At 45.6% G+C, this 23,060-nt stretch overlaps 3 protein-coding genes across 3 annotated transcripts; all 3 read left to right on the top strand.

Annotated features, from left to right (window-relative positions):
• Nucleotides 1-1,514: 1,514 nt before the first annotated feature.
• Nucleotides 1,515-2,372, top strand: VC83_02951 (uncharacterized protein; the record flags this gene model as incomplete). The annotated part of the gene is made up of 1 exon (XM_024466601.1): nucleotides 1,515-2,372. One exon carries the CDS (start codon nucleotides 1,515-1,517, stop codon nucleotides 2,370-2,372), a length of 858 nt encoding a protein of 285 aa, XP_024325292.1.
• Nucleotides 2,373-8,010: 5,638 nt separating this feature from the next.
• Nucleotides 8,011-8,583, top strand: VC83_02950 (uncharacterized protein; the record flags this gene model as incomplete). Its single annotated transcript, XM_024466600.1, has 1 exon — nucleotides 8,011-8,583. Exon 1 carries the CDS (start codon nucleotides 8,224-8,226, stop codon nucleotides 8,581-8,583), a length of 360 nt encoding a protein of 119 aa, XP_024325293.1. The 5' UTR covers nucleotides 8,011-8,223.
• A 2,311-nt stretch (nucleotides 8,584-10,894) lies between these two features.
• Nucleotides 10,895-13,875, top strand: VC83_02949 (uncharacterized protein). The gene is made up of 3 exons (XM_024466599.1): nucleotides 10,895-11,283; nucleotides 11,327-12,835; nucleotides 12,886-13,875. Exons 1-3 carry the CDS (start codon nucleotides 11,217-11,219, stop codon nucleotides 13,818-13,820), a joined length of 2,511 nt encoding a protein of 836 aa, XP_024325500.1. The 5' UTR covers nucleotides 10,895-11,216; the 3' UTR covers nucleotides 13,821-13,875.
• The last annotated feature ends 9,185 nt before the right edge of the window (nucleotides 13,876-23,060 follow it).

Here is a 23,060-nt window from a genome sequence, read left to right as displayed (position 1 = left end):
TCAGGATGTCATTCATATACCGCTGATAGGTTGCGGGACCGTTCGTTAGTCCAAACAGCAGCACTTTGCACTTATAGGATCCATAGCGAGTCTGAAAGGTTGTGTACTCTTCCGATGGGGTGCATCTGTATGCGATGGAAGGCTTGTCTGATATCTAGCTTCGTGAAGATTTTTGCTTTCGACACCCGTCCTAGTAGTTCATCAATACGCGGGATAGGGTAGGGATCATTTCGGGTGAGACCATTTAACTTCCGGTAATCGATGCAAAATCTTAATTTGCCATCCGCTTTCTTTACGAATAGAATAGGGGACGCAAAGGGGCTGTTGCTGTTGACGATGAAGCCTTTCTCTAGGTTCTCTAACAGATATTGCTTGGTAGCCTTAAGCTCTTCGGTGCCCTGTTGATATAACGGGGAGAAAGCATTTGGTAAAGGGGCTTCGAGCTGTATCTTGTGGTGGTATATGCAGTGTGGGGGGATTCGATCCGATTCCAACTTCGAAAAGACATCGGTGTACTTCCGGTGCATATGCGGAAACTTCTGCTGGATGAGGCATTGCGTTTCTTCGTCCTCTACCTGTTACGATTACAGCTCACAGCTTGTCACAGCTTGTTACGGTTGTTACAGTTGTTACGGTTGTTACGGTTGTTACGGTTGTTATGGTTGTTACGGTTGTTACGGTTGTTACGGTTGTTACGGTTGTTACGGTTGTTACGGTTGTTACGGTTGTTACGGTTGTTATGGTTGTTACGGTTGTTACGGTTGTTACGGTTGTTACGGTTGTAGCCTTAGCCACCAAGGTTACAACCGCTAAGCAGACAACTGTATGTTATGAGGAATAGCCTCACCTTCCTTCTTCTTCTTCTTCTTCTCTCTTTAGATTCAATCCATATTACTTTTTCTGGACTGGCATCATAACCTCTATGACCATTGTAACATAAGATTGAATCTCATTTCTTCATTAGCTCATCCTGAGCAAGAAACCAGAAACAAGCACAAACCTTGGAGCAATCAGCAGTAGTTGTAGGAGCTTGGTCGTCCTCCATTGTAGTATCGAAGTGCTGCTATAGAACACAAACCTTCAAGCAACAGAACCTCCAGAACCAGAAATCAAAACTCAGACCAAGACACTGCTCTTTAGCAAAGAACTGGATCTAGATACAGAACCAGAAAACCCAGACACAAATACAGCCAGAATCAATTCCAGAACTACACATTGAACCAGAACCAGAACCAGAACACTAGAACATCAAATCCAGAAACCACAAGTCAACTCAATACCACACTCAAGCATCAGAACCCAGAACATTATATCAGCAGAATTAGACCTTTCCGTGACGCTCCCTCAACAAGGATATAACTGTGACGGAAGTGCACTCCTCTTGAGTGGCTCGTACGGCCGACAACTGCATAATAGGGCCTTCACCACATACGTGTCTAGTTCCTGATACTGACAAAGTCAGAAGAAGATCCTGACCTCGACAATTCCAAGGACAAAAAGTGAAGCCTGCTAAAATGGCATGTGATGCACAAGGACATGTCATCCGTGACAGGAGTCAAGATCAAGGACAAGAAACCCAATCTATTACAAGCAATGAGGACTGCTTAGAAAGCCACACCTACAATAGAAGGGAAACACTACTCGAGGATCCAGAACACCAAGTTACCCTTCGCATTTGGGAGCTTAAAGACCTCTCAGTTGTGAGCACCTGGAGCCAAGCCCAGAGAGAGGCTGCACTTCAAATCCAAAAGCAGATGATGGAGGATTATGATCATGTCACCCAGCTCTACAATACTACCCTCCAGAAGAGTCGAGAGGAGAAGGCTACATATGATGACAATATCAGCCAGCTACAAGAGGTTATCCAAGCTCATGAGCAGACAATGGCAGGACAAGCTGCTGTTGTGAAATATCTTGAAAATGAGAAGTCAAAAAGCAGCACTACTCGCAATAGAGAATCACACCAGAAATCCACCAAGATCCCGGACCCTCCTACTCTCACAGACGGAATAGAGCCAGCTTATGACGATTGGAGCATTAAGATAAAGATGAAGCTTGAGGCGAACCTTGACCATTTTCCTACTCCAGCCCTTCAGATGGGTTATGTGCAAAGCAGACTAGGTGGCAAAGCCTCCTCTCACATCAATCCATGCCTTCGATCTACTCAGAACAAGTTTCAAACTGTAGAGGAAATGTTTGAAGTCCTAGACAGAGTCTTCAATGATAGGCAGAGTTTCAGAGACTCACTGTTGAACTGGATTACTCAGAAGAGACCCTCATCGATGACCTCTGCACGAGATGCAGACTGCTTTAATAGCAGAGATAAATCCAAGCTCTCTTCATGCCTTTGCACAAAAGTGCTTACTGATTGATCAGAATATCCAGCAACTTCAAATCCAAGACGCTCGCACTGTCCCTCGAGTTATTCAGCAAGCCTTTAAGCCACAAGACTTTCACAGTAAGGCTAAGCAGCCTACTACAAACCCACCTGCTAGCTTTAGACCACCAAGACTATATCGTGCACCACATCAGAACCCTGCAACTGAGAAGCTAATGCAGGAAGGCCGCTGCTTCCATTGCCAGCAAACTGGACACTGAGCTTATGAATGTCCTACTAAGAATGCTCAAGTCCACGAAGTTAGCACTTATGATGCTCCACTTTCGGGAAAAGAATAACCTTCAGACAAGACGTCCCTGAAGGTGTCATGACAGCCAGAATTGCAACTTCTTCCTCAAGCTTTGGATTAGATCCAGATACTCCATTCATAGTTAGTTGTATGATAGGAAAATCAAAAATCAAAGCACAAGCCCTTATCGATACTGGAGCTACTGGAGGAAACTTTGTGAATGCTGTTGACGCAGAACGAATTTGTGAGATAGAAGGCATATCACCAGTAGAGCTTTTAAAGCCACGCCCTATTCAAGGCTTTGATGGAACAGCAGCACCTCCCATCACTCATGCTATATACCCTCGCCTACAGGTCCAAGACCATGTTGAAAGTCTATGCCCTCTATTCATCACCACTCTTGTCACTGTCACAATGATTGGAGCCGCACCATTTAATATGCTTCGGAAGCAGAAGGGAGCTGAGGGTTTTGCAGTATCATTTAAAGATATACTCGCTGAACAGGCAAAGAAGAAAGTGAAGGAAATCGACCCAAAACTGATCATCCCAAAGGAGTTCCATGAATATCTCGATGTGTTCTCAAAGCAGGCTGCAGATGAACTCCCCCCTCACCGATATGCAGACCACCACATCGTCTTAGAACAAGATTCAAAATTAGGACATGCGCCCCTTTACAACATGTCAAAGGAGGAACTTGATCTTGTGAAGAAATATATTGACGACAACTTGTCAAAAGGATTTATTGAAGCTAGCAAAGCTCCCTTTGCCTCTCCTGTCCTTTTCGTCCACAAACCAGGTGGCGGACTTCGATTCTGTGTTGATTACCGCAAGCTAAATGCCATCACAAGAAAAGACTCATACCCACTACCCCTCATCGATGAAACATTGGCTCAGATCACAGGTGCCAAATATCTTACAAAGATTGACATTCGTCATGCATTTAATCGGATCCGTATGCAAACAAAAGAGGATGAAGATCTCTACCTTTAAGACGAGATTTGGATCATACAAGTACAAGGTCCTCCCTTTTGGCCTTACAAATGGCCCTGCAACATTCCAGCGATATATGAACGAAACCCTTATGGAATACATAAACAAATTTGTTACAGCATATATGGATGATCTCCTCATCTATAGTGCAAATCGATCTGAGCATACCCAGCACGTGCAAATGGTTTTACAGAAGCTCCGCGAAGCTGGACTACAAGCAGACATTGCAAAATGTGAATTCTATGTCCAAGAAACAAAATTCCTAGGGCTTATCATTGGAATCTATGGCATGAGAATGGACCCCGCAAAAGTCCAAACTATACTTGAATGGAAAGCATCAAGGTCGCTCCAAGATACACAAGCCTTCATTGGGTTCTGCGTGTTCTACCGGCAGTTTATAAGAAGCTACTCTACTATAGAAGCCACTGGTAAATCTCACAAGGAAAGGTCAAATATTCGAATGGAACCAAGCCTGCCAGGCAGCCTTTGAGCTGATTAAAAAGACTGGTACAGAAGCACCTGTGCTACAACACTTCGACCGGGACAAAACAGCGTATGTAGAAGCAGACGCCTCAGACTATATATCCTCAGGATTTCTATCACAGAAGGACAACCAAGGAGTACTACACCCCATTGGCTTCTTCTCAAAGAAAATGACACCTGCTGAGTGCAATTACGAGATCTATGACAAGGAGCTACTGGCCATCATTAGATGCTTTGAAGCATGGAGACCAGAAGTTGAGGGCACAGCAATGCCAATACAAGTTTTGTCAGACCACAAGAGTCTTGAATATTTCATGAGCACAAAAAAGCTTACTAGGCGGCAAGCTCGATTGGCAGAATTCCTCTCTCGATACAATTTCCAAATCATATATCAACCTGGCAAGCAGAACGGAAAAACAGATGTGTTAACTCGAAGACCAGGAGATAGACCAGAAGGGAATGAAGAAGATGACCGTCAAAAACAACAGCTTCAAACCCTATTACCCCTTGAGAGACTCCATCTGGATCTCGCACAGCAGCTAGAACTCAAAAGTCAAGGGCAGGCACAAGATGCTCAACTTGCACCAATCCTACCACAAGATCAAAGCATCCATGACCAGATTCAAGCTGCACAGCTCCAGGATGAATTATGCAAGGATACAATCTGAAGACTACAGAACAACGAGCGAGATAGCCCAAATATAGCCTTAGCACATTGCGAAGAGAGAAATGGACTCCTACTCTACCAAAATCGAGTTTGGATCCCAGAAGACGTCCGAGTTAAACTCCTTCATGAGGTTCACGACCAGCCAGCAATGGGACACCCTGGAATTGGGAAGCTGATTCGAATCATTAAGAGACAGTACTACTGGCCCCGGATGGACAAGACTATCACTCAATATATGAGGAATTGCCATACCTGCAAGAGATCAAAACCAACCCGGGACGCATACAATGGACTCCTACAACCAATCCCAATTGGAAGCCAACCATGGAAGGACATATCACTCGATTTTATTACAGAATTACCATTATGTGAAGGAAACAATTCTATCCTTGTAGTAGCATGCTGACTTACAAAAGAGCGCCATTTTATCCCATTCTTTGCAGGTAAAGAAGGCACTACAGCAGAAGCTACAGCGAGGTTACTACTCCAGCATGTATGAAAACACCATGGTTTACCAAATTCCATCATCTCAGACAGAGGGCCCCAGTTTGTAGCTGTAGTGTGGAAAATCCTCTGCAAAGTTTGGAAAGTTACAATCAAATTGTCTACAGCCTTCCACCCAGAAACGGACGGGCAAACTGAGAGGTTTAATGCAGAACTCGAGCGATATTTATGGGCTCATGTCAACTATCTCCAAGACAACTGGGTTGAATATCTTTGCATGGCTGAATTCGCAGCAAATGCCCTTCCATCAGACTCAACAAAAGTTAGCCCATTTTTTGCAAACAAGGGTTTCCAGCCAAGAATGAGCTTTGATATAGAGGATAGCACGTTCAAAACTGCCCTTCAAGAACATAAGGACATAGCTCAAAACATGAAAGATATTTGGGAATTCCTACAAGACCAGATCGCCCTCTCACAAACCCGAATGGAGCACTTTGCAAATCAAAACAGGAAGCCAGCACAAAGATATAAGATAGGAGACCGAGTCTGGCTTTCTACTCAGAATATTAAAACCCAACGACCCTCAAAGAAACTTGACCATAAGCAAGTTGGTCCATTTCAAATCCTTGAGCGAATTGGGAATGTTGCATACTGACTCCAGCAACCACCAAGCATGAAGATACACCCTGTGTTTCATAGCAACCTCTTACGACTTGACTCAGATGATGCTTTACAAGGCCAGCACCATGAACCACCCCTGCCAATCATTATAGAAGATGAACTTGAATGGGAAGTTAAAGAAATCCTAGATTCTAAACTCCTACGGAAGAAGCTGTTCTATATGGCAGCATGGAAGAACCACCCACTAGACAACACTTCCTGCTACAAACTTCAACAATGCACCTGAACTCACACAAGCTTTCCAACGAAAATACCCGCAGAAGCCACAATGATCTTACTCTTGATCAGGAGATCAATCTTACTAGGGGGGGGGTAGTGTTAACGATTACAGCTCACAGCTTGTCACAGCTTGTTATGGTTGTTACGGTTGTTACAGTTGTTATGGTTGTTACGGTTGTTACAGTTGTTACGGTTGTTACGGTTGTTACGGTTGTTATGGGGATTACGGGTGTAGCCTTAGCCACAAAGGTTACAACCGCTAAGCAGACAACTGTATGTTATGAGGAATAGCCTCACCTTCCTTCCTTCTTCTTCTTCTTCTCTCTTTAGATTCAATCTAGATTACTTTTTTTGGACTGGCATCATGACCTCTATGACCATCGTAACACCGAGCAGCCTCAATAGCTTTGATATATGGCGGTTTCAAGTCTGGGTTCTTCTTCCAGCATTTGGCCTCTGAGTGCCTATCTCGACCACAGTAATCGCAGGAATCTCGCGGTCTTGAGGCTGAGGCTTGTAAGGCCCTCCTCTTCCGCCTCCACGTCCACTAGGTCGTCCGGTATGCCGACCCCTTTTCAGTGGTTGATTCCCATATAGAGCGACGGCTCTGTTGTTTGTGACAGTGTGATCGCGGCTTTCTTCGAGCAGACGATCCATCAGATCGTCAAGTTTTTCAATTGTAGGCATACTTCCAGGCTGATATTTTCTCATTTTGCCCCTGTATTTATCTGCCCAATTCGGGAACGTGGCTTGTACGATGTTCAGATAATGCAACATTGACATCACTGGGGGGACATCAACTCCGGCTCCTGATAATTGCGAGTTGATGTTCTTGAAGCGTATATTAAAGGTGGCAATATCCTCTGGATCGAGTGATAGTGCCAATCGTCGAAACCTTTTGTAAGAACGAAGTTGCCTTTTCCTTCATATCGATTTTGAAGGAGCTTCCAGGCTTCAGCAGCGTCAACAGTCAGTCGGATAGTCTCGACTGTTTCCGATCCACATGTAGCTTCAATGATCGAGTAAGCATGGGCGTTACCAGTAAACCAGATGTTATACTCTGATTCTTTACTGCCAATGCCAAGTTTTTCATTCGGGAGGAAGGTAATCGGCTTCACCCCCTTTTCGATGCCGAGAGATTCAAGTACGCCGGCTTGGGCTTCCATGAGGTAGTTGGCACTGCCTTTGAGCTTTTCCTGGCTCTTCAAGTTAGCCAAGAAAGCGTTCCGTCGACATGACGGCCAGTTATGCTGCTGGCGTCGGCGGTTTCGGTCAGGGTTTCTAATTCCTGGTCGCGGAGTATCACCTGGCTCAAAAATAGAACCTTCCTCTGGTTATAGAACGCTTTTGCGTTCCGGGGCTCATAACCTGTAGAACTTGTAGGTGTTGGTAGCGGTCCGTGATAATAGAATAATATGATAATTACAAATTCTCAACCAGGTTCAGAACAGTGATCTGTGAAAGCATGTTTTTATTCATCTAGCCACTGTAACTACTTTTATATAGCAGAAAAACTCTGCTTCCGAGCTAGTCTCAGAGCAGTGGTGCCCAGTTTTATCTTCTGAGTTGGGTGATACTGGGCTTGGCCCCGGGTTGGCGCTTGGCATCGCTGCCCCTTATCCCGGGCACGGAGTGAGAATTCCACAAGTATTGATCTGTTGATAGGTTAATAAATCTCTTGATAAAGGGGGCGCGAGGGGCAACAACGAGCTCCGAGTTGTGGTGTTGATCGATCGCGGAAGAAAGAAGCACAAACCACGAATTTGTGTGCCTATTTCAGTCACAAAATGTCACAAAATAATTAAAGGACTTATTTTACTATTATGCTTCCCCCCCGTTTGTTTGTCCCATCATTTCATGAATACTACCGACCTACAAACGAAGCGAAACAGCAACAAACCTCCTTTTCAAAGCCTCTTCCTCTTGCTACCGATGATTTCGTATTCGTCCAGCTCTTCTTCATTAACCTCCCAAAACTTCGCCTCTTTAATACCAAAATCTAACTCAGCAGAGTCGCTCACAGACGCACTACGAAAGGCAGACAGTACCAGCCTCCGGCGGCTCGGGTCTCTAATCGGCGTTGTTGATGGTTAGGATAATGCTGCCGTCCGGATGATGGAACGGATGATGGAATATATCTTCCCCCTCTCCGTAATCCGGCTCCACTCAAGCAGGCCACTCTGGCCGTATTTTCCATCGTTCGCCACTCTACAGAATCGGAACACGTTCCCGTCCGATATGATTCCGTACACAGTCGAATTCTCCTTTTTCTTCTCCTGGCAGGCTATGTACGATCCCGAGGTACGCAATGAGCTGTGGGAGGGCAAAGTCGGTGCCGCCCCTACGCTTCGCCTCCACGACAACCAAGTTCATTGCGAGAGCGTCGGAGGTGAAACTGTTGTAAAACAACGTATAATCGGCGTAGCCGGTCAGCAGCCTCTGCTCCCCTTTGTGAATAACTTCGGCGCTTAATGGCACCTCGTGCAACAACTCCAGCCTTGCTGGGTCCTCTGGTGGATGTTCTCAGTTGGGACTGAAGCTGTTCATGTCACGTATTCGATATTCTCATATAGATGTCTCACATATAGAACTATTTAGGCTTAGTTTACTCACCGAGTGCAACATCCTGGCGCTGGCTCAATACGTTGCTCTCCAGACAATATATTTACTATTGAAGCCATTCGTGATATATCAGTTGGTTGATTGCTCCGGTGATTTGTACCCTAGCGCCCAACTGAGAGATGTACATGCGGCACAGGCGCTGGATGTATGTTCCGATCAGGGTCCGCCCGCTTGCTTTCTTCGTACATTGCCGTAACCAATATCAGGTCGAGAATTGTACGGCTGTAGGCCTCATTCCCTGCTCCGCTATTCGTTACATACCGTATGCGTGCGATGTTCGCGAGTAGGTAGCGTGGGACGGATGTTGAGCACCACGTGATAACGGCGGCGAGGAGTAGAGAATGAGAGATGGAAGATTAGATAGACTACTGTAGAAAGGATGTATCATACGAAAGATGTAAAATTGTACGAATGAATGTGTGTTTACTGGTCGATTGTTTATTATATCGCAGTAAGCCCGAGAAGTCCAGTTTTCCAGGGGGTGAGACGCTTCCCGTCCGGTGTCCTCATTTTACCTCTACTACATTAGCGGGGGCGGTGCGAGTGGGGGAGAGGTAGGAGGAGAGGGGGGCCATGAGAGTATCTCTGGTAGGCACGGGGATGTCGACTTCATCATCAGTATAGCTGACTCCAGTAGAAGTAACAGACTCGGATTTTGCGTTTACTGTGTATCCGCGAAAGAAATCCGATTCAATGTGTGATCAACGTGATAAAATGGGAACTTTGACAGTTTAAACAGTGTAATCCGCTTTAGTCATAGCGTGTTTACTATCGAGACGAGGTGTTATAATATAGCCGACTATAAGAACTACAGCAGAAGTGGATTGATTCACTTTTGCTAGTTCAACACGAGGTTTATGCAGCATAGCTAAGTCATTTATACTAGTCATGTGACTACATGGTCCATATCAACCACGGGCATCTCTACAAGATCCATCATCTCTCAAAAACATCACCTCTATAACGTTACCCTTTATAAATACAAGAGAACTATATGCACTGAAAAATGGACACCTCTATCAATGAGACACCTGGAGAACTGATGCGACAGGTCAGTCAGCGACGCCTTCCTCGCGTACACATTCCTGTGCGAAGGATGTCTCGATGCTTCCCTTGGTCTCGGCGCGGCAGACACAGCTGGGGACGCAGAGATGGGATGGGCGTTGGCGAAGATAGCAGTGGGAGGATCTGAGACAAGTGCGGGAAATCCTCGGCTTCCATGACAGTGGATTTGGAGACTTCACGGCGAGTCTGGGTTGGCGAGGAATGCCCAGTTTGCGACGTGACTAAATCACAGAAAAGGAAATGTTGGGGAAAAGAGGACAGGCACCATGGGATACGGTGGTATTTTGGCCCTAAAATGGCAGCTTTTCCCAGTGTTATCGTCGGGCTCCCCAATTGGTGCTTGGCGTGAGCCAATTGCCTCAGAACTCCAGCGCATTAGGTTTCAGGTCCACGATTTGCGCGCGGTCGCAATATCTCGGTCCTTCCTTTAACAGAAAAAGGGGTAATTCGGCGTCAACTATCATCACTGCGTAGAAACACCAATCATACTGTGTCTCACTCACTGGGCACCTAGTGTCTATTGATAGGGATTACGTAGGAGTGACCTTGTAGTAAACACTCACACATTGCGCATTTTTTCCAAGGGTCTAGAAATTGCAGTAATGTATTTCACAGGCGAAGCGATCACCTGGGCGAAGCCATCACTGAACTTCCCACCTAAAAGTGAGAAATTTACAAGATAATAACTTAACAACAACTTCATAATATATATTAAAAATGTATTTCTAGCCTTTCCTATTTATTGAATTTGTACCTAATCATTTAGGAATAATCTATTAAGTAGTTCTTAAGATATTAAGTTTAGGCAATGAAATTTAGACTAGGTCTTTATATTTCAATATCTACTGTCTAACTGCTTTAAAGCTTAAAATAAAGGAATCTACGTGTATATATAAGGATACACACATTTTTAGAATATATTATGAAGTTGTTGTTGAGTATTATCTTGTAAATTTCTCAATTTTAGGTGGGAAGTTCAGTGATCGCTTCGCCTGTGAAATACGTTACAACATGTATTTTATTATCATATTCCTCGAGATGCACCAAATAGCAATATTATAACCTCTGCATATCGTCCAAATCCCATCCTCGGTGCCTGTAGACTTCGCGATCGCAAACTTCGTGGCCGATCAAATCCGTAACACATCTAAAAGTTCTTGTCATCGATGCATGATGACATCACGATCCCGCTGGATGGTCCGACTTGGTTACCACATGAAACCTTTCCCGATCGGGTGAGGCTGATGCGGTCATGTCATTAATCATGGCGATCATCATTGACCAAGTTGGGAAACCAGCTATTTTCCCAGTCTAGAGTCTAGCCCAGCCATTTATCACTCGCATCATGTCACTTTCTCCATTTCCAACTTTTCCCTCATTCACCGTCCCACGATAAAACCGCCGTGTGCTCTGGGATAATGGGCTCCACCACACTCACCAACGGATCTCGCTATCTAGATAGCAACAACAAGCTATCCTCAGCAGGTAGGTCATCCCAGCAGTTCACGGTCCATACTAACTTTTCCAGGCGCGGCCGCCTCCCTAAAGTACGCCCGGCCTCAAGATCTCCCCAGCTATCCCTCCATCGGCCTTCCCTCCAGCAAAGATGCGCACGCCGGCGCAGCCGCGAGTCTTGGATGGGCCAAGCAGAAGCCGGTCGAGATATGGAAGCCCGGCCCGACGACATCAGCTTCAACCGCTGCCACTATAGGCTGGACGCGCAAGTCAAACCCGCCATGGCAGCCTCAGCAGAGCGCCAGTGGAGCCCGAGCTGCAGTTTTCGCGGCGAAGTCGGATCTGAAGGTAGCTGATCAAAAAGCCGTACCACGCAGCCCGGACTCTGCCGGACTTGGCAATTCAGCTGCCAACGTGGCGATGCAGAACGATAGAAGGAGCATACAAGCCCCACCGGCCTCGAATAGGGCCTCGCAGTTGAACAGACATCGCTCCTTGATGGCTGCTACCGAAGCAATGGCAAGCCCCAGGCCACGGGCGGACTCTACCCCTCCACTGGGACCAAAATACCCCGACGAGATGAATGCGCGCGCCAATGCTTTGCGCGCAGCAACGCACGCGGACACCGCATCTAGAAGACGGAGATCTGAGATTCCACAGGGCGGAGCGACCCCAGTAACTAACATGGGGAAGGAAAGGTACACCTCACACCCGTCCCAACCCTCGGAAGCCGACCAGAAACAGAAGGAGGATAGCATGCACGCCTCGGCGATCGCGATGGCCCAGCAGATGTATAAGATTATAGAGAAGCGCGAGAAGGAAACCGGAGAGGCCGGATTTGCCGCGACTGCGGCGCATGGGAGAGGACGGTCTACTTCTTTGATGAGTGACGAGCCGACGCCCATGAAATATGGCAACCTTCAAGAAGCTGCACAACGGCTTGCTCAAGAGCGCTTGGCGAAGCTTCACGATGAGAATTACAAGAACCGGGAGTATCTCGACTATTACGGCAGCCCCCAGCCATCCCAGAGGCTTTCCAAAGGGCGCTTCCGTCGTCGCGCTTCGAGCGATACAACAGTGGAAGCGAGCCTAGGCCGGAGACGGGACGTCCGGTTTCAAACAGCAGAACCGCTATACTCATCCAACCTCTCACAAATTGACGCCAAAACGAGGCAAAGGGATCGCGATATGCTACTTGCCGCGGCTCAACGCAACGTTCAAAGAAGTCTTCAAGGCATCGACGAGCGCGTCTATGCTCAAACAGGGCGACCTACCCCGTCTATGATGGGCCAGGAGACATTGCCCATGGCAATTGCCCAGCAGCGCATGCAACAGCAACAGGTCCCTCAGCAACGAGGGGATAAGGTATCTATTGGACACGGAGCCCTTGTTGATCGTAGTTCCGTCGACGCATTAGCATTCAGGAACGTCCAGCCCGTGTTGCACCAGATTAATACTGAGTCTGATGCCCAGCAAGCACGCCGAACTGAGATAAAGCTGGACGAGGAAGAGGCAAAGCGTCAGATTGATATGGAAAGGGAGCGTGAGCAGGAGCTCAAGGAAATTGACAAGCAGTTGAAAGGTAAGTCGAGGATCCCACCCTGTGCTAAGAACTTTGCTAACTAGTGTAAGAACATGACAAGCAGGAGAAGAAGGAAAAGAAGAGCCACAAAAAATTCTTCAAGCGGCAGAGCAAGCGCTGGTCGAAGCAGAGCAGCAAGAGCAAGAGCACCCAAAGCAGGGAATCATACGTGCCAGAGCCGATGGCCATGAGCGGGGCAGTTGGTGGTGGAGGTGCCTCTGACAATGACCGAGTCGCCACCGCTGAATACGAACCCTCTGTCGAGCGCGCTGAGCCAACTCCTGCATTCGAGCCCGCACCAGCAGTTCAGCCTGTCCAGCAAGCTCCAATCACACCACCTAACCAGCACGTTCGAGTCGCAGAGCCAGTTACGCCTGTCGAGCCCGTCAAGCCTGCCCCGCCCACTCTAGCCGTCCAAACTCCCGAGCCTATCGAAGAGGAGGATGTCCCCGAGATCCTCGTCTCCGAGTACACCGACAAAGGCAAGAGTTCACAGCCGTTTACGCGCCTCCAGAAGAGCACGCGGCCGTCGGAGACGTTGGCGACCTCACAGCAGGGAGTCAAGTCGTGGCTGAAGACGGCGTTCCGCCGGACGAGCAAGGGTCAGAAGGAGGAGCTGGAGAAACAGAACGGTGCTGGAGGCCTGTTTGTTGGGGGAGCTTCTCTTGTTCAGCAGCCTGACGGGACGCCGACGCAGGTGGCTACCAAGACGATGGGTGGTGGCGATGAGAATGAGGTTCCTGTATCGGAGTTCTTGACGAGCACGGATAGGTCCAAGTACACCCAGGAACAAGAGGGGTCGGCTGCAGGTGGTAGTTTGGTGTCTAACCCGGTGAAGGAAACGGCGGCGCCGAGGGAGGAGGAGGGATATGAGTCGGAGGAGGCGAGGGATCAGTTCAATGATGCGGATGTGGCGATGCCGATTTTCAAGAGTTCGAGGCCGTTGAGCCCGGCGCGCGATTCGAGGTTTAAGGAGGTGATATAGGAAGCAAATGTGTGTAATTGTATACTGCTATAGGATATTAGGCTTCGTTGTGAGAATAGTATTTGATTTAAATGCATTACTGGGCCCCATTATGTGTTATCTAGAGCCACAAATTTTATTTAACTGCCCTTGGGTTATATTGGATCCATCTGCAATATATTAGACTTTACGTGTGTGAGGGTATCACTTGATTCGCCGCCAGCGTTGCAGCATTGCGGGTATGCCAAATATGGGTAAAATCATATACGCTCCAACGCAGTCTAAAATGATTGACTTTGGCCGCAACAGTGATAAAATAACACAGTTAATAGACCTCCCTCTACAGGGACGCTTCTATTAAAGCTAGAGAGGTGAGCAGATGCTCACCTCTCTTGCTCACTGATGCCTTTACCAGCTTGTTCTGAAGAATCAAACCCTGATCCACTGGCTGTCCGTGAGATCTCTGGAATCACGGCTATTTGAAGTCGTCAGGTCTCTCCTCCGAAACGTCACCGAGTCGCGGTCGATGTCGTGATGGTAGTTCTCCTGAGTCGTTCCGGTGTGGGATATTATTGAAGTACGGCCGTCCCCGGCAGGCGTGATCTTTTTTGTATAATGTAAGGACACAGGGCACCCAGCTCACAGTAATAGCATATGAGAGTGCGAGTCGGAGGCTAAACAGATGCTATCCTATAGGTCTACTACGAAGGATACAAAAAAGATGAAGAGAGGAACCCCCGTTGGGTCAATCTCCTCAAGTACCCGAAACGGGTCCGACTCGGCTAACCTGCCTTTACTCTTATCATGTGACCGTAACCTGCCTGACTCAGATCCTTTCTGTCACTGAGGGACAGGCATCCTTACAGACCTCCTTTCACTTCCTATAGGCTAGAAACCTAGGAGATGGTTCTATGGGATTCTCTTACGTTGACTACAGTTACTAAGCCTGGTTAGTCATGGAAAGTCATGGAAAATGAAAGAACTACACTCCTTTAGCATAAATAGGATTGCCCTTTCCTTAAGAAAGGGCAAGCAGACAATAACGTGCATGTATAACGAAAGTGCCAAACAAGCGAAAGTGCCAAAATCATGCGGCGACCAACCCCCCCAACTAAATGTTAAATTCCTCCACAACAAAACATGCGCCATAAAATGATGAAAGCAAATTAGTGCTAGCTATCCAAGCTATGCAAAGCGACCCAAATTTGCGCCTTCGAGTTGCAGCTAGGATCTATTCCATAGACCACTGCAAGCTACGTCACCGTTTACAAGGTGTACCTTCACGACGCGATATCCAAGCCAACTTACGGAAATTAAGTAACCTAGAGGAATCAGTTCTTGTTCAGTATATACTTGACTTAGCTGCTAAAGGGTTCCCTCCTCAGTTGTCTATTGTTGAAGATATGGCAAATCGACTACTTGCAACATGCGACGCGCCACGCGTCGGGTCACGTTGGGCTTCAAACTTTGTTAAGCGCCATGTAGAGCTCCGGACACGCTTCCAGCGAAAATACGACTACCAGAGGGCTAAGTGCGAAGATCCAGAAGTCATTCGTGGCTGGTTTGAGCTTGTATGGAACACAATTCTAAAGTATGGCATCAACAATGCAGATATCTACAACTTTGATGAGACTGGGTTTATGATGGGCGTCATCTCAAGCGCAACGGTAGTAACGAGCTCAGATGGGCGGGCAAAGGCAAAAAAGGTGCAGCCTGGCAATCGGGAATGGGTTACAGTAATCCAAGGCGTTAGTTCTCAAGGTTGGGCAGTGCCGCCATTTGTCATTGTGGCAGGTAAAAACCACCTTGCATCTTGGTATGAGAATAGCGGATTTCCAGCAGATTGGGTAATCGCTGTTACTGCAAATGGCTGGACTACAAACGAGAGAGGTATGGATTGGATTCAGCATTTTGAGAAGCACACAAAGCCCCGGAGTGTTGGTGGTTATCGCTTGTTAGTCCTTGATGGTCATGAGAGCCACCACTCAGACAAGTTTGAGGAGTACTGCAAAGAACACAACATTATTACACTTTGTATGCCTGCTCACTCTTCCCATATACTCCAACCACTTGATGTTGGCTGTTTTGGCCCATTAAAGAGAGCTTACGGTTGGCAAATTGAAGATATGATGCGGGCTCATATTATTCACATTACTAAGGATGACTTCTTTCCTGCCTTCCACGCTGCATTTAACATTGCAATGACAGAAAGCAATATTCAGGGAGGGTTCCGAGGTGCTGGGCTTCTTCCATTTAGCCCTGAGAGTGTAATATCTACACTTGACCTTAGGTTTAAGACGCCAACACCTCCAACCTCTCGCCCAAACACCGCTCATCCATGGGTTTCTGTAATGGTGGGTGCACCAGATGTGAGAATCTAGCCACCCAAGGAAGGGATGAATTTACTAAGACAACACACTGTCTTAGGAAACAGAGCCAAAGGGTTGTAGCTTAGACTATTCCACAACGCAGCAATCAGGTGTATGATGTGGTGAAGTGGTTTAGACAAGCTGCAACAAATGTTGAGTCTGAGAACTCAGGGGTAAGTCAGAGGTTAGCACCTCACTGACTTTTCAAAAACAGAGAATAACAAGATCAATGCTTGGAAGCTTGGAAAAGACGTCGAAGTATGTGCTAGTCGATTTACTGTATTGCCTGCTTGCCCTTTCTTAAGGAAAGGGCAATCCTATTTATGCCAAAGGAGTGTAGTTCTCTTATTTTCCATGACTTTCCATGACTAACCAGGCTTGGTAAATGTATTAGAAATCAAGTGCGACCCACAACTAGCTTGCTAATCATGTAGTGAACGTAAGAGAATCCCATAGAACCATCTCTTGGGTTCCTAGCCTATAGGAAGTGAAAAGGAGGTCCAAGGTCAGAGTACCTATAGACAAATTATGTCATAACTTAACCAATCTTGTGGGTAACTAAGGAGCGATGACGTGTAATGAATCATAGAGGGTTGTAGAAGCTTCTAGAGCTATCGTTCATGTTCCTAGGCCTCTAGTTGGTAGAGATATGCCATGTGGTAGTATTGGCCCACCCCCTTAAGGAGGAGATTTTCTTAATAACTTGTTCAATGAGTGTCCAAATGATATGCCGTGATGTATGTAGCATAAACAGATGTAGTAGAAGAGTTTTCAGCAATCGTTGAGTAGTATTGCTTCTGTTGTTGGTGTGATAAGCCCAGATATGTATGGTGACTTGTAGGTTTGAGGAGGAGATTTCTAAGTTTGCTCTTGAGTTTGATAGCAAACTGAGTGCAACGAATGTCAGTATGACATGATCCCCCTTTTAAGGACGTTTGTTGGCTGTCTGCTTGCCCTTTAGCCAGTTGGCTTTCTTAGAAAGAAATTCTAGAATGAGCTTAGATGCATTTTTTAGATTTCTCTTAGGCTCCCAAGTGTTGTCACTTGTAGGATAGCCTTTCCACTTAACGAGGAAGTAGTCCTGACCTCTAAGTGTCTTTTTGTCAAGGATAGACTCTACTTCATATTCTGGTTGATCCAAGATCAGAACAGGAGGTGGAGGAGACTGAAGTGGTCTTAAGGAACTTTCTTGTGCCTTAGACAAGAGAGATGCATGGAAGACATTATGGATAGTCCAAGTAGGTGGTAATGCAAGCTCGAAAGCATTCTTGCCAATAGTCCTTGTGATCTTAAAAGGTCCAAGTCTTTTAGTATCAAGTTTGTCTGAAGGTCTAGTAGTTGTGATATGTCTTCTAGACAAAAAGACTTGATCACCAACTTTGAATTGTGGTGCAACCACCCCCCTGTTAAAGGCCTGAGCCTGCTCGTCTTGTGCACGCTGTATTTGAACCTTGAGATAGTCCTGGAGGCCCTTAAGGTAGATGATTCTTTCAGTAGCAGAAGGGTTTTTGAAATTTTCAGGGCAATTCAGTTCTGCCACTTCAAACCTAGGGTGATAACCATAGTTTGCATAGAAAGGTGTCTCTTTTGTGGTGTTAGAGACTGTGTTGTTGTAAGCAAATTCTGCAAGATGGAGAAGATCTGCCCAGTTGTCTTGAGCATAGTTTGTATAAATTCTTAGATATTGTTCAAGTACAGAGTTGACTCTCTCTGTCTGGCCATCTGTTTGAGGGTGATAAGCTGTAGAGAAGCGTTGTTCCATGTTTAAGAGTTTAGAGAACTCCTTAAAAAAGTTTGAAGTGAAAACTGCTCCCCTATCTGAGATCCAGTGTCCAGGAATTCCATGATATTTAAAGACCACCTTGAGGAATAGCCACGCAAGTTCAGAAGCTGTGATAGTCTCATTGCAAGGCTCAAAGTGTGCCATTTTTGTGAGCCTTTCTACCACCACAAGGATAGAGTCATAAGGGGTAGCACCCCCTTTTGGGATAGAAGGAGGCAACTTGACTATAAAGTCAATGGATATGGAGTCCCATGGGCGTTCTGGTATAGGTAGAGGCTGCAAGAGGCCATAGGGCTTTTGCCGTGTAGGTTTGTTCAAGTTGCAAGTAGTGCAAGAAGATATATAGTCTTGAAGAGTAGTCCTTAGACTAGGCCAGTAGAACTTTCTTGTTAGAAGTTCATAAGTTTTTGCAAAGCCAAAGTGCCCTGCAGCTGGAGCATCATGGAACTGCTGTAGGAGGTGTAGCTGTAATCGTTTATCCCTTGGGACATAGATATAGTTCTTGAATAAGAGAAGTCCATGCTGATTTTTTGAGAAATTCTGTAGTCCAACTTTCTCAAGAGAGGAACCTTTCTTCTGGAGGTATTCCAAAGTTCTTTTCGCAAAGGGATCATGGTTGTAAGCATCTTTGAATGCTTTAAGAAGTGTTGCTGAGGGTGTATAGTCTTTAAAGGTCTCTGGTTCCTGAGAAGAGGTAATGGGGGCAACTTGGTCTTGAGGGGATAAGTTTACCCCTAAGTCCTCTGTAGTACTAGGGTTGCTTAAAGATGCTGCTATAAGCTTTGCTGAGTCTAGCAGAGCCTTTGTATTGCTAGTTTTAGCAGAATCTTGGTAGTCATGTCTTCTTGAGAGGAGATCTGCTCTTTGATTCTTGGCCCCTGAGACATGTTTTATAACAAAGTCAAAACCTCCTAGTTGTTCAGACCACCTTGCTTGTCGTCGATTGAGCTGTTTAGTGGTTGTAAAGGTCAAGAGATTTGAATGGTCACTGTAAATAGTGATAGGATAGTTTGCCCCTTCAAGGTAGCATCTCCAATGCTTTAGAGAACATACTATGGCAAGCAGTTCCTTGTCTGTAATGGGATAGTTTTGTTCAGCTGCTGATAGCTTTCTTGAGTAAAATGCCACAGGCTGTAGCTCTTCTTGTTTGTCTTTTGGAGCTTGGTATAAGATTCCAGAAATGGCAAAATCTGAGGCATCTGTCTCAAGAGTGGCAGGTTTCAAGGGGTTAAAGTGTAGTAACATTTTCCCTTCTTTAAATTCTCCTTTAAGAGCATCGAAAGCATCTTGCTGTGTCTTATCCCAGTGATACAAAGTGTCCTTGTGAAGTAATTGAGTAAGGGGTAAAGCCAAGGATGTATATCTTGGTATAAACCTCCTGTAATAGTTGGCAAACCCAAGGAAAGACTGAACCTCTTTAATGCTGGAAGGAATAGGCCACGTTTGTACTGCTTTTGTCTTTTCAGGGTCCATCTGAATGCCTTCTGTTGAAATTCTATGTCCTAAGAAATCAACTTGAGACATATGGAAAAGACATTTCTCAAGTTTGCAAAAGAGTTGTGCTTGAGATAGCTTCTCTAAGACTTGTCTAACATGTAGAACATGCTCTTGAGTATCTAAAGAGTATATAAGAATGTCGTCTAAGTAGACAACAACAAAGATATCCAAGTAAGGTCTTAGAATATCATTCATGAGAGCTTGGAAAGAAGCAGGTGCATTGGCAAGCCCAAAAGGCATTACCTGGTATTCAAAATGACCATAGCGTGTTCTGAATGCTGTCTTCCACTCATCACCTTCCTTGATGCGTATCAGGTTATAAGCTCCCCTGAGATCTAACTTGGTAAAGATCCTTGCTGAAGAGAGCCTATCTATGAGCTCAGGGATAAGGGGTAAAGCATATCTGTTTTTAACAGTGACTGCATTAAGGCCCCTATAATCAACACAGAGACGCAAGGAGCCATCTTTCTTCTTGACAAAGAGAATGGGAGCTCCTGCTGGTGAGGAAGAAGGTCTGATAAAGCCAGAACTAAGGTTCTCATCTAGGTATTCTCTGAGAGTTTTCAGCTCTAATTCAGATAGAGAGTAGATAGGGCCGTAGGGAGGCATTGAGCCTTCTGCGAGTGGTATCTCATGGTCATAAGGCTGGTGCTTTGGCAGAATTGATGCCTTTGCCTTGTCAAAAAGATGTTGGTAGTCTTGGTATGCTAAAGGCAAAATGACCTCCTGAGATGATTTCTCCAAATCTGAAGTAGCTGCTATCTCCAGGACAGGTTGGAAAGGTTTCACCCATATCAGAGATGATATATCGTCCATAGTTTGGTCAAAATCCTTGATCTGGGACAAGTTTGAGTCTTGGACCTGAATAGGGGTAACTGAGGCTTGAAGGGTTTTTTCAGTATTGAGCTCAGGATTTGAGCTAAACCCAAGCGATAAATGCTTCCAATTGATAGTTGGATCATGCCTTTGAAGCCATGGAAGACCTAGGATAACTGGGTACTTCATTGGTATAACATCTAAAGAGATGGTGTCTGAAAATGTTGATTTTCCTAGGGGAATCTCAAGTTTGAGTACTGGGGTGTTGCAGGTAATGGAACCTGAACTGATAGGAGTTCCATCAATGACTCGGAGCAACTCTGGAGTGCGTTTGGGAATTGTAGGTAACTGGTGTGTCAAGATGAGGTCTTGAGATATAAAGTTGCCTGTTGCCCCTGAGTCTATCATAGCCCTTGTAGACAACACCTGTTGTTTGAAATGGAGTTGAATAGGGATTAACAGGTGTGTGAGACTCTGAGAAAGCACCATCGACACATCTTTGTTGTCTAGGGGAGAAGTTATAGTCTCAGTTGAAGTTGTGCCTGCTAGGGATTTTTCAAGTTTTTCAGGAATAGCAGTTGTGACTGTGTCTGAGGCTGCTATATGTTTTGAATCAGCACTCCCCCGTGCTGAATAGCACTCCTGAATTCTGTGTCCCCCTTTGCCACAGTATAAACAAAGGTTGTTGTCCATTCTGTGTTTTCTTTCTTGAGGGGTAAGTTTACCCCTTTTCAGTTTTTGAGGGTATCCTGTAGGCTGAGGTGCTGGATTTGCTGTAGATCTCTTTATAGAGGCGTCTAAGTCCATAGGTTCAGGTGCTGAGTCCTTAGCAGTTGGTGTAGAGGTGTAATTGTTGAAATTTCTTGTTGGATGCCAGTCTTGGTTCTTCTCCTTTCTTCTTTCAAAAAGCCTATCATCAAGTCTGACAGCTTTCTCTATAAGCGTTTGAAGTGTTGTAGGGCGTTCTTCTTTGCTGAGTTCATCCTTAATAGAGCTCTTGAGCCCTTGGTAGTAAGTGAAGACTAAGGCTTCTTCATTCCAAGTCAAGTGAGAAGTGATTCTCCTAAATTCTGTTGTATACTGAGCAGCAGAGGTCTTTTGACATAGCTTCTGTAGCTCTCTTTCTGCTGTAGCAGTTTCGTTGATGTCTCCAAAGGTCCTGGTAAGTTCCTCTTGAAACTGGTCATAAGAGGTAATCAAAGGTGTAGTGGTATTTTGGTTGTTGCCACTAAGTCTTCTAAGATATGGCTCAAAGAAGTTGAATGCAGATCCACGGAGGTAGCTGGCAGCGAAATAGATCTTCTGAATGTCTGAGGTGAACTGATGAGGCCTGAGGGTGAAGTAGATGTCCAGTTGCATAAGAAATCCCTTCAACTTCCTCCTGTCTCCATGGTATAAATCTGGTGTTTGCACTTTAGGAAGTGCACCTGGGGTACTCGAAATAGCCAGAGGAGCTGTGGGAAGCTCTGTATGATGTGTCTGAGTTGAAGATTGTGTTGCTGAAGTGTTGGCTTGAAAGGTGTTTTCCAAATTCTCAAGTTTGTTTGCTATAGTTTGTATAAAGGCAAACAGTTGTTGCATCTGCTGTTCAGCAGTAGTTGTAGGAGCTTGGTCGTCCTCCATTGTAGTATCGAAGTGCTGCTATAGAAATAGTTGAAGCTTGAAGCAGGCAAGGTGTAATGGTGGGTGCACCAGATGTGAGAATCTAGCCACCCAAGGAAGGGATGAATTTACTAAGACAACACACTGTCTTAGGAAACAGAGCCAAAGGGTTGTAGCTTAGACTATTCCACAACGCAGCAATCAGGTGTATGATGTGGTGAAGTGGTTTAGACAAGCTGCAACAAATGTTGAGTCTGAGAACTCAGGGGTAAGTCAGAGGTTAGCACCTCACTGACTTTTCAAAAACAGAGAATAACAAGATCAATGCTTGGAAGCTTGGAAAAGACGTCGAAGTATGTGCTAGTCGATTTACTGTATTGCCTGCTTGCCCTTTCTTAAGGAAAGGGCAATCCTATTTATGCCAAAGGAGTGTAGTTCTCTTATTTTCCATGACTTTCCATGACTAACCAGGCTTGGTAAATGTATTAGAAATCAAGTGCGACCCACAACTAGCTTGCTAATCATGTAGTGAACGTAAGAGAATCCCATAGAACCATCTCTTGGGTTCCTAGCCTATAGGAAGTGAAAAGGAGGTCCAAGGTCAGAGTACCTATAGACAAATTATGTCATAACTTAACCAATCTTGTGGGTAACTAAGGAGCGATGACGTGTAATGAATCATAGAGGGTTGTAGAAGCTTCTAGAGCTATCGTTCATGTTCCTAGGCCTCTAGTTGGTAGAGATATGCCATGTGGTAGTATTGGCCCACCCCCTTAAGGAGGAGATTTTCTTAATAACTTGTTCAATGAGTGTCCAAATGATATGCCGTGATGTATGTAGCATAAACAGATGTAGTAGAAGAGTTTTCAGCAATCGTTGAGTAGTATTGCTTCTGTTGTTGGTGTGATAAGCCCAGATATGTATGGTGACTTGTAGGTTTGAGGAGGAGATTTCTAAGTTTGCTCTTGAGTTTGATAGCAAACTGAGTGCAACGAATGTCAGTATGACAGTTTCTCAGACACCAAATAACCCAACTGAAGCTGTATCACAGTCTACTTTCATTAAAAACTGAATTGCGCATCATCAAAATAGCTCTCCAACCTCAATCTATGCAGCTGTTGACCAGTTTACAAAGGGTGCATCGCAAATAATGCATCAATTAGCATTGTTAAAAGCAGAGAACCAAAACCTGTG

Source organism: Pseudogymnoascus destructans, assembly GCF_001641265.1.
Source record: "Pseudogymnoascus destructans isolate 20631-21 unplaced genomic scaffold scaffold_7, whole genome shotgun sequence".
Lineage (NCBI taxonomy): Eukaryota > Fungi > Ascomycota > Leotiomycetes > Thelebolales > Thelebolaceae > Pseudogymnoascus > Pseudogymnoascus destructans.
Note: the sequence above shows the minus strand (reverse complement) of the source record. Positions and strands in the feature narration are given on the sequence as shown.

Coding starts and splice junctions, on each gene's coding strand:
- VC83_02949 (XM_024466599.1), top strand. CDS start 11,217: ATGGGCTCCACCACACTCACCAACGGATCTCGCTATCTAGATAGCAAC. Junction 11,284..11,326: donor CAACAAGCTATCCTCAGCAG/GTAGGTCATCCC, acceptor TAACTTTTCCAG/GCGCGGCCGCCTCCCTAAAG. Junction 12,836..12,885: donor AATTGACAAGCAGTTGAAAG/GTAAGTCGAGGA, acceptor AACTAGTGTAAG/AACATGACAAGCAGGAGAAG.